This window comes from Trichophyton verrucosum (assembly GCF_000151505.1).
Source record: "Trichophyton verrucosum HKI 0517 chromosome Unknown contig00097_1.f1.exp, whole genome shotgun sequence".
NCBI lineage: Eukaryota > Fungi > Ascomycota > Eurotiomycetes > Onygenales > Arthrodermataceae > Trichophyton > Trichophyton verrucosum.
The window spans coordinates 1,694-13,380 of NW_003315576.1; the positions used below are offsets into that span (position 1 = coordinate 1,694).

At 48.3% G+C, this 11,687-nt stretch overlaps 2 protein-coding genes across 2 annotated transcripts; both read left to right on the forward strand.

The window, feature by feature from the left end:
- Positions 1-904: 904 nt before the first annotated feature.
- On the forward strand, positions 905-1,590 carry TRV_01075 (uncharacterized protein; the record flags this gene model as incomplete). The annotated part of the gene is made up of 2 exons (XM_003024680.1): positions 905-1,257; positions 1,398-1,590. Coding segments are annotated over 2 exons (546 nt in total), but the record flags the coding sequence as incomplete, so codon positions are not given.
- Positions 1,591-10,234: 8,644 nt separating this feature from the next.
- TRV_01076 (ubiquitin-specific protease, putative) lies at positions 10,235-11,623 on the forward strand (the record flags this gene model as incomplete). Its single annotated transcript, XM_003024681.1, has 1 exon — positions 10,235-11,623. One exon carries the CDS (start codon positions 10,235-10,237, stop codon positions 11,621-11,623), a length of 1,389 nt encoding a protein of 462 aa, XP_003024727.1.
- Between the last annotated feature and the right edge of the window lie 64 nt (positions 11,624-11,687).

Below are 11,687 nucleotides of genomic sequence, written 5' to 3' on the forward strand. Positions count from 1 at the left end.
CCTATCTCACATAACAGCAGCTAGCTAGTTCGAAGATGGGATATCCTGTTTCGACTATCAGGATTAATTATATGAACAGACTCGCTTCAAGAGGCATTTCCACCAATAAACCGCGAGGTCAGCCTGGTTACCGGGAACATGGATATTTTGCCTCCCTTTCCCCCCCCCTCTAGCTCTACCGTTGCTCTGCTCCGAGCGTAGAGATAAGTGACTATATATACACACAGTTAAGTACAGGTAGTCGGAGGATGCCTGGCGACAAACGAAGGCCATATATCTCTTGCAACTCGCTAGTCTGACGGGCGTGCTCCGTAACTAAGGGGGGTGAACAATGAGGAACGAACCCATGTGGACGGCATGGCTTTTAAAAAAAAACCGTTATGATTTCAACTTTTCGACGTGACCCTGACCCCCTTGCGCCCTTAGGATCGAAAAAAGGGCTTACGGACTACCTTTCCGGTACCCGGCGAACTCTGCTTGGGCGCCAGGAATGGCCAAGTACTGTGAGGGTCACGATGCCAGCAGACACCGTTGGCCCCTGAACCATGCCGATACAAAGCTCTTTTCCTTCTTCCTGTCCGTCTGACTGGCGCTTTGTATCACGATTGGGTTTCCGTTCCCTCTCGAGTCGTGTCCGTTTAGACATACAGGCTTACAGAAGTTACGTCGATGACATCAGTGGGTGCATTTGCTATAACTAAGCCTTCGCCGTATTCCTTTTTCCTACCTTTCCCCGGCTAGTTCGTTCGCTGGGTTTTAACTCGCATGCTTTTTATGGAGCAGCAGCAGTTCTATCGGTCGGTAGTTCGATCTCTGTCGACTCAGCCGGCTTTCTGTAGAACTGCCGTTGGAACAAGCAAAAAGAAAAGCGGCAAGAAGAACAGTCGGTGGTCGTGCCCGATAGCCTATGTATGGGTATGGATATCGACAGTCGAGCAAGGAGGACATGCGGCTGGAAGCGTACCCTGTCAAGCAGACTGCTTATCTCTCGATGACCAGCATCTTTATACGTCGAGGTAACTTCGCTTACGACCCGGTGAAGGGTTTCCTGGAGTCTCCATGGCCTCAGGGGGGAGGAGAGCGTCAAAAGGGCATCCACGAGTTTGCAGAGTTCATGGGATTTACTATATACTTATACTCATATCTACTCCGTACGGAGTACTGCTCTCTGGATATATCTACGACAGGCTCCAAGCTGATACAAAGGAAACATCCAGCTAAACAACTGGCTAATTGTGATGTGTTCCAAACACAGAAGTATGCTCCGGCATTGAGATCCCTGGACCACAGCGTCTGTAATTATTGAACCCAGGGTTTCTTTTTCCAGCCCGCATTCAACTATACATACTCCAAGAAAGAAGAAGGGGGGAAAAGCAACGGGGCCATGAGGGAAAAAGAAAGAATGAAAGCTTTAAGTGGGAAAAGGGAGACTTGCAAATGCTTAATATTATGCTTCCTGCCGGAGACTGCATCCTCTCTTCCCCGAGCAAATTACGCGAGCCAATCCACATCTGCGCGGACGAACTGGCTTTAACTCAGTGTTTGGACTGTGGGGAAGAGAAGAGGACGGCCCTGCTGGTCGGTTTGTGATGCTCCGTTAGTTCGAGGTGATGTTGATGATACGGAGCTTGCGTGGAAGCCGTTCCAATCGTCTTCACTCGACGAGGCGTCTCCAACTTCACACTAGTTAAAACAGCTGGCCAACTTGCTAGCTCGTGTGCTAAACCACCAGGGACAACTCCTCTCTCTTCCCCAGAATCAGGGAGAGATCGCGATCGGCTTGCGTTAGCCCCATGGCGATGACGCTGTTATGCAGAGACTCACCCTCCCAGCGAGTCAGCCCAGTTGCAGATGAAATTGTACTCCGTCCCAGCCAGAGAAATGGTAGATACACATACGAGCATGCATACACCCAGATTTCCAGCCTGTGGACATACATAAAAGGCATCACACAACAGCAGCGTTCATGCATGCATCTCCTTGAGCCACCGACGGTCTCCTCTGGGTCATGCCCCTGTCCATGTCCCGTCTTGGATGTAGGATGAGGGTTGTCATCCTGACGTCAACCTCGCACACACTACTACCATCTTGCTCTATATATATATATATATATATACTTACACATGGACGGGTATATCTATGTCAAGAGTGATCATGCGGTGAAGAATTAGGTTGTTCAGGTGTTAAGGTTAAATTAAAGTGGAAGATGAACCAAGGTCCATAAGAAGGCTAAAAGAGACGGGAAGAGAGAGCGAGGGAATGTTGATAGTTCCAGGATAAGGCAGAAGCAGAGGCAGTGAGGCATGAGGCAGGCAGGCAGGCAGGCAGGCAGAGGGAAGACCCGGCAGTTCTTCGTGGCCATGCCGTCCTGTCCAGCTACGTGAGTTTAAATCATGCTGGCTTCTCGTGCTCGTATTGACGTCTATCACGGACACCTTGCTTATTCTCGAGAGAGTTGCGAGATGGAAGACAGGCTGGCAGACAGACAGGCAGGGCAGGCAGGGCAGGCAGGGCAAGGCAGGCCAGAAGATTTCCGAGAGAAACCCGAAAGCTCTCTGGGCCCTTCGACAGTCACGCTGTGCTGCTGCTTTTCTTTTCTCCTTCCCCTATCCCTAACAACTGGCTCCAAACAACCAGACACGACACCAGCCAGATGACGACGAAGATCCCGTCCCCTACATATGTAACAACTATTCAGTTTCTGACTGCAGAGGGACATCAAGAGCACCAAGAGGCTGCCCATCCATCCCGTCCATCGCCATCCACAATATCCCTCCGACTCAGCACCTCTCCCACTTGGCGCATGCACCTGCGTCTCCACAGGTTCTTCGCCCTGCTCTTCCCAACATCTGGGAGAGTTTTCGGAAGAAAACTGTGAAATTTCTCTTCCCTGGGATTGAACCTTATAGCTAACTAACGACCTGCCTCTCTGTCTGGCTGGGCTGGCTTGCTTGGTCTCCTTTTCGCGCTGCCCTCATCCTCGTCCGCCCTCGCTCGGGTCCATCCGTTCGTCTTTCTCGTATGTATATACTTCCGTATGAGCGGGTGAAGGACGATATTTTTGGATCCTTACAGCCAAGCCTCCGCTCACGAGTACTAAGTGTAGCCATATGTATACTTAATACTGGCTTCATGGACCAAGAGACGACGAGAGGCCTGTCGATGGCCAAGTGCCCAATCCTTGACGGACAAGGACGGACCCCCCCCCCCCCCCCCTTCTTTGCCTGAAAGGGGGACGAGAAATGTGAGCAATGTCATGCAGATAGCCGAAGCCCTAGAGCGTTCATTGGAGGATATACTGTCCCAAAGGGTCGCGGACAACCGAACTGTCGGGTTCTTACCATCGTCGACGATAATTGTGTGACAAGACGCTGTCAGCTTTTGTGTAAGTGAAATTGCGGCACAGTCTGAGTCTGTGTATGTGTGTGGGAGGAGTTGAGCTGCTCGACTTGCGACCCAACACTCCAACACTCCATGCAGCCGCCTCTATACTTGTCACACCGGCTACTTCGCCACTATGGATCGTGCCACAGATGACAGCCGTTGGCTCTACGGAATAAGTATATATACATCTAACCCACTATCGGACAGGTGTAACGACTATCCGCAACTGTCTGAATAAGATTATGATGTGTCCGGTCTACTGGCATCCTTCGACCCAAGGAAGGGGACTGTCTGCATCCCTCCTGGTCATCCAACAGCCTGTCTTTCGGGATTCCAACCCCTGAACAAGAGAAAGAAAAGGGCCGCAGACAAAAACCTAATGGGCGGTGAGAAAAGGGCTTTCCCTTGCGTACCAACAGCTTCTAGATTAACTGAGTGTGCCTTGCTAGGTCAGAGGAGAGGCTGGGGAATTGGTGTCATGCAAAAGGACGAGGGGGAAGAAACCATCACTTACGCCGTCTTATACATCTCCATGCATGAGACGAGTTTAACGAACCTGTCATGAAAGAAAAGATAATAATAAGAATAGCAGAAGCCAAAACATTACAAAAAGAAAAAGAAACAAGATATCAGGAATCCGGTACGCTGGACGAAGAACGGATTTATACGATGCACAACTTCCCCCTCTCTCATGGGCGGCCCAAGGCTCTGGTTAATCTAAATCCCGACAACTACCAGAAACAACCCCAGATTGCGTATCCGGAGAATGGGAGCAAAATAAAAAGGCTATGTGTGTAGGTAACTTCTGGAGGTACTTCTCCTCGATAAGAAAGTACCGCTGTCTCCCTTCGTCCCAGTGGAAGTATTATTAATTGAAAACCCCTGTCCTTTATAAGCCGGCCAAGTCTCACCAATCGTAGCAACATTCCAAAGCCCGGGGCGTCAGGGGCCATAGCAGAGATTGTATATGCCTCTATGTCTGGGCTGAAGGAGAAGAATCCATAAGCCCAGGATGCGCGCATCAGTATGTACATCCGTCCGCCAAAGATGCCTGCTGGGAGGGTCCCTTCAGCTGGTCCAAACAACCAAAACGGGGTTGTTTTGTTTTAATTCTCCCACAGAAACGAGGTATTATTATTAAACTCCGTCTCTTGACTTTCCCTTCTCTCTTCCTTGTCTTTTATTCTTGTTTGTTTTTGGAGTTAACTTCGTGGGAAAACGTCTTATCTATCCTGCAAGGCTAACGGTTTCAGTAGCCGGGACGAACCTAGGGGGTGTTGAGGGTGAACCACGGTCAAGCTGGCTTAATTACTATTATTATGTCTGGCCACCCCTTCTCGAACATGGCCAGAGAAACCCAATCGACGCCTCAAAACTAGTCATGCGGGCCCCAAGAGCGGATAGTTTCGCATGAAGCTGAAGAGAGAGGGTGACATGTCCGTCGTTTAGGTGAGAGCCCGGTATACTCCGTACATATAGTAGTATATCGACAGTAGTGTTCTCCGTATTCCATAAGGAATATGAGAATCTGATCTTCCTCCCGTTCTCCTCTCCAGCAAGGCCACCTGTTCGTCGCAGAAGTGCTCCGTTAAAACGGAGTCGACTCCTTGCCCGTCCCATCCCAGCTCCTGGTCCATAAGTAGTACAAATCTGCTCTGTCAACATCCGACACCCCTGAACGCCAGCATATAAACCCCAGCCATTATATTCTAACCAGGTTAATGCGCTGCGCAATATTTCTGCGGATCTCAAATTGCGTGATTGAAGATAAAATAGCCTGATCCGATCCAGACTTCTGGGAAGCCGTCCCGGCGATGTCTAGCCCCTGGCCCGGCATATAGGACGCTTAATATAGCCATGGTCTGGCAGGTGTGAATATATGTCAAACCCCCGGTCAAAACACAGTTCCGCGGCAGCCCATCACCATGCTTTGCAGGGAGCGGCCCATAAAACTTGGTAGCAAGAGAACAACGGGTGGAAGGGTCCTGTATTACGTTGTAACTCACGATGCCTGGTGCCATGCCATGTTGTTCCCCTTTTCACAAGGTTTATCTTCAGCATGGGATCGATGTCAGTCGTTAATCAAAGGTGCCAGAGAAGGCGCCTCTTTTCTTAGACTCGAGAATCATCCCTCTCCGTGCATTTGAAGATTCCAATTCGAACTAGACATGCTAGCAGGCGGTATTCGAAGAAGAGGCCGCCCCTCCCTGACCCCAGATGATTTGCGACTGACAAAAGCTATCCCTGAACGACTTCCACACTCCCCGGAGATTAAAATATTCGTACCTGATTTCTACAGGCTAGATCTTCAAGAAAAGGCGACCTCCAATCCCACCGGCTAACTTGAAGTAACCCCCCTACTCTCTCTGCGAGGTAGTCTCCCCATATACATGGAAGCCATGAAAGCCACCGCAAAAGGATCTTCCGGCTTCCTCGTCTCTCGAAATTCCTTGCCAGCCAATGGAAGTGCCTACAATATCTGCTGTCCGTCTTCCTTGACAGATAGTCAACTGTGCTTCCATAACTTTCATTTTTGCATCTCTCTCTGCTTGCCCGGTTGTCTATCACCCACTAAATCCCAACCCCAGTCGGTGATGCCTTGCCCAGGTCCAGGTTTGAGCGGGATGGAGCGAGCCCGTCTACGCGGAACGCATAATATATTGGTGACAGCAAGAAAGAAAATGTCTTCTTTTCCTTTCTGATTGCTGCATGTTTATCCCGGATCGTTTATTCCCACTCCTTGTTTCGTCCTTGACTGTTCACGTTCTGCTTTGTGCTCTGGAGTTAAGATTTTCCCCTCAAGTTCGGTAGCTGTGATCTATGACTCTATCGCGACCATATTATTACTTCGTTGCGACTTGATATTATAGTTATAGCAGATCATAATTGAGTATTAGAACACAAACAGACGAACGAGATCGCCTGAGGAAGATGGATTTGACGAGTGAGGGTAACCTACCTACTTGGCCTGAAGAAATGCCATTACCTGCGCGTCATCAGCCAGCGCCTCTTCGGTACGATCCTAATTAGGCGAAACTGTATACATTGAGCAAGATCTGATTTGATTGAGCCGGTAAACACTCCTTGAGGGGTAAATCCTGACTCTGGCCGGATGAATATCCAAAAACAGGTGCCTCTCGCTGATTTTTACCGTAAGCTGTACAATGTGGCGCCAATCCTAGGCCGACTTGCGCTGATATTTGAAATTAACCATCACGATAACTTGCGAGCTATCGGCGCAAAATAAGCACCCGTCTTGCTTCAAGGTGAAAGTACTTTGATCTTCTGGACTCAGAGGCATTGCTCTGGTTTTATTAGTCCTGTCCTGAAGAGTTGAGTTAGGGATAGGTCGATATCGAACATTTCAGATCCTCACCAATAGGCAAAGAAGTTCATACTGCATATGACACGGAGTGTGCTGCCTCTTACGACTCAGCTGGGTAAAGTCGGAAGCCAAAAGCTCCCACATGAAACCTTTTTTGAGACACAGAACGCCGCACTCCTCTTCTGGCCCCAACGCTCCCAGATAAATCAACAATGCAAATGAGCCGGCTAGGGAAACGTTGGCCCCCTCTGACGAACAGGGATGTATAGGCAATCTACAATCCCTCATTTAATGGCTCGAAAGCTTTGGCTGGGTGTTTTCGCAGGCGTCATTTCGCCTCACTTGTTGCGATTTTTGCAGGTCTACTTGGTATCAGGCGTTTAGCCCGAACACGTCCGTCACAAGTAATGATAACCGTTCTTAGTAGCGGTGACCTCAGCCGTCTCGAGTGTCTGATCCAAGATCATCGCTCCGGAATAGAGATTCTATCATCTTTTGCGGGTTCTCGCAGCTGTCGTGCGAATATTTATGCAAGAATATCTTCTCTGTACGGATACAGGAATCACGAAAATCGATAGTCGTTTTTCTTGAACCACAGAGCTAGGTTAGGTCTGCATAATGAATCCTCTGAGCCAACATGGATACCCCGTTTTTTTATGCTGGAATCAAGTCGGAATGAATAGAAGTTCCCGCGGAGTGCTCCGTATACCCAGACGCGGGATATGTCCTCAACCAGGACTTATAGATAGCTTCACCAGATCATCAGCAAGATTACTTCGGTATGAGCAGATCAGTTGTGGTTCCTGGCGGTAACACATTCCAAAGGCCATGTTGAAATGAAAGCTCACGTGCTGGCATAATCCCTTCAGCGATATACAGGGGTAACCTGAATTGTGCCAGTACCACAGAGTGATGCTCTTCGAATATCATTAGTTGACTCGGTGCTGCATATCGCTCAATAGATCTAATGCTTGTAATCACTTCTGTTTGGGAGTGATCGGTACACTTTCCAGGAAAGTGACGTGGATGGCAAACACAAGACGGTATAAATCATACCAGCCAATGGAACTTTTTGATGTCACAGCCTCATCACTCTGCCCAGATGGATGCACCGCAGCTCATATATTTACGTATGCGAGCGTTTGGGCTGTCAAGTTACCGGGCCCCACCGCAAAATCTTCTATATTCTGGTTTCTCCTTCCACAGGAGGACAGATAATCACAAAGCCATACTATCTCAACCTGGGCAGACGTTATGGTTGAGGAATATCCCACTTGGGAAAGGCCATGTGTCACAGCAAGCCGAATGGTCCATGGAGAATGACTCAAAATAAGGCTCGGATTTCTTGAAAATCGCACACCATACCTCAGAGGTATACGTGTGGCGAGCTGGATGAACCGTGGCCTCTGGAGAATTTTTTTCATTTTCATTTTCATTTTTTCTTCTTTTTTACCAAACGACCAACATGAGAGTTGCATGCAGGTGTTAACATGAAAGCGGTCTATTATGCACAGAAATGGAGTATAGGATGAACTCCGAGACCCAGACGCAAGATGTCCATGGCGCGGTTGATCGTGTTTATCATGCAAAGAGTCCCGATTGCCAGGTTAGGCAAGGGTATGAGCCATGGACTTTCTCAGAGAAAGGCAGAAAAAAAAAAAAGGACTAAGCTGGTTAACGACATTCGCGATTGTCATGCGATGCAGCATCGTAAAGGGCAACTAGATGAGTTGTTAAACTTTCTGGTTTCCCGATGAGGCGGTGTGAAATTCGATTGGACTGTGTCTAAGCCTTAAGAAGATCTTCGGAGGCCGCGTGAATCCCATGGGCGCAGCTGAAGAGCGTATATGTTAAGAGAGGGATAAAAATTTAATACCCAGGTGTTGCCTGTTGGCGTAGGGCTAGGGTGGCTGGTGGTTAGAACTAGGATATGGCGAACAGGCAGAGAACGTCATATTCCAGAAGGTGTCGTACTTCGTCTGGGTCCAGCGTGTATCGAATACAGTATGCTTTCGCCATTATTAGGAGTGAGAGGAGCCTGAGCTCATGACGGTCAGCAAATGGATGGCTTTCACAGACAAAGAGCGTCTAACCACTTCATGTCAAGTGGCAGCTCTGTGGGCTTGCCTCGTCCTCTACCTGAACATGGAGCAACACAGCCGAGCTCTGACGGGTGAGGGAACATCAACGTCACCAAACTTGAAGCACTCGGCCGTCTGACCATCCAGCACTTCCAGATCCGTGGAGGCATGATCCTTGTTCCCCATCCATGCTCGCGGTGTTCGAGTGTTGTTGTTGTTGTCGTTTGTCCGAGTTGTTTGTCAAAAACTCCAACAAAAAAGAAAAAGCATCAACAACTCCATCATGTGACTAAGACCGCCTGGTGAGATCCCCTGTCCAAGACCCCTTTTTGCGGGAATTCGCATCTTCTCTTTTTCTTCTGTTGCTCGCGATTGTTGTCATGGTAGCTGTCTGTTTCTGTTAACAGCGCTGGTATTATCTCTGCCTTGTACCCTTTGATCAATTGTTGGTTGGAATCGCTAGTTAGTTAGCCTTGGTTGGAAGACATTCAAACATATATCAAAGACCAAGATCAAACCACTACACACAAGGACAAACCAAAGCAAAGATCTCAGGGGATTATTTTCATATACGAGCAGTTCCCAGCTAATGAAACTTACGTTGATTTTCTATACCCAGCGGAGGGTCTTCACTCTCCTAAATACATGGTAATACCCTTTTCCCGGCCAGTCCAACTATTGCCAATGAGAAGGAATGGCCAAACATGAACGCATTTATATACAGTGGCACAGCGATGCATATTATGCATGTAGATGCTTTCTACTTGGTCGTCCTTCTTTGGCTGCTTCTCCCGGAGAACTACCAAATCAGCTCAAGGCACCCTTAATATAGTCTTTCAGTTGTCCCCATCAAAGGACAACGTCGAGGCTTCGATAACCAAGGAACAAGTCTGCGAAGCTTTGTTGCACAATCTTTGTGTATAGTTTTGATATCAAAATGAATGGACTTGTCTGTTCAAATTCAAACAAACAAGTAACAAAAACACGCACATACTTGAAATGTATATAACAGGGTAACTACACGAAAAAGCTACCCTGTACACTTCAATGACGCTATATATTAAGCTCACCATTTACTACACGCATTCAATACCAGAGGGACTGAATTTTTAGATTTGGCGTAAACTAGACGCAATTTATTACTAGACCCCAGTCTCATCGACAATATCTCAATTTACAATGGCAAATAACCCAACCAGCCATAGCGCCAATACTTCCAACGAGAATAGCCGCGGAAGGGTAAGCATAATACTCTACTCTTGGGGTCCCTTCTTGCACTTTTACTGACTACAATTAGCTTAGGTTGTTCTACTCCGATTGGGGTCTATATTTCAGAAACCCAGCACTGGTTTCCGGAGGCATTAGGAATGGAACAGGTGTACTGTGTTATAGGAACTGCATTTTGACTGCCTTACTACATCAGCCCCTCTTTGTTAATTGGTTGATGCTCCACTTGCTGAACCATAGGTCAGATAATTCCGAGGATTGTGAGAAGTGTTTCGCCTGCTTACTGGGACGTCTGGTTGACGAATATTGGACACCAAACCCCTCCCTAAAACTGGAACTAATCATTTCTCGATTATGGAAGGAGTGCAGCCAGTTCTGGGACACCCGTTCCACGGACCAACAGGATTGCATTGAGTTCCTGACCAGGTTGATCTCCCAGATCGACAACTCTACTGATACGGGGGATATACAACATATATTCCAAAATGTCTTTAAATACCGGAGCACTTGCCAAACCTGTCAGCACACCAAGTATTCCGAAAAAGACCATTCATGGGTGCTGGGTGCTTCTCCACCGGAGCAGAGATTGGGGTCACTCGAGGACTGCATTCAGGAGTATATGAGGCCAGAAGAAATTGCAGGATATCATTGTGATAACTGCGGTAGCAATTCGACTCTTCATCGGGAGATGTTTATTAAAGATGCTCCTGAGGTGTTGGTTATCCAGATTACCAGATTCAAGGTATCGGAGAGTGGAGAGTCTTCTAAAGTGACGGCTGAGGTTCAATTCGCCGAGGATCTAGATCTGACGGAAAGGTTGCTCCCACAGGCGAGAGAATTCGGAGACACCCTTCGCTATCAACTCACTTCGGTTATCGTCCACCGCGGTGCCACAATAAAGGAGGGCCATTATATGTCATATGTCAAAGGGCCACGAGGCACCTGGACGTGCTTGAATGACGACTTTTCATGTGAAGCTGACATTAACGTCATCCTTAGGTACCAGGATGATAATAACGTTCCGTATGTCCTGATATATAACAGGCTACCTCTTTTTAGAGGATCGCCTGGGGCAATCAACAACGACCCAGCCATGACAGGGAGTTATTCACTCGCTGGAAGAATTGAGCCTTATCTACTAGCCAATGCGAATGAGACGCCTACGGATGAACATGGGGTTCCAAAACGTATCATTACCCCTGGCCAAGGTGAAGAAGCTACTGTGGAAGTAGGTGACGGCTCGACCGACTTGATTGAAGTCTTGCGTAGCTCAAATACTGGTCTCTCTGGCAGCCCTGACTCGATTTTTCGGTGGGAAGTCCAGCCAGCAAAGGTCGACATCGAAATCACCATGGGCGGAAGGGTCTTCAGAGGGGCCGTTCAGGGTCTGTTTGAAAGTGGGCAAAAGCGGCCTAGGCCTGACGACTTGAGAGAAGCTGGCGCAATGCAGGAGGGTAGTGTGAATCTCACACCTTCGCCTCTAGGGGGCAATAATGGAGGGAAGAAGCAGTGTCTCCCGGCAGAGAAGAACGGCGCAAGTCCAAAGGTAACCGGCCAACTCGTCCCAAGGCCGAGCACAAGGAGAGGACTTATCCCAGGTGGATAAGTACTGGGAGTGTGAAGCTTGGGGAACACGGAAATGGGCATCAAATCAACGCTAGGACACTTTT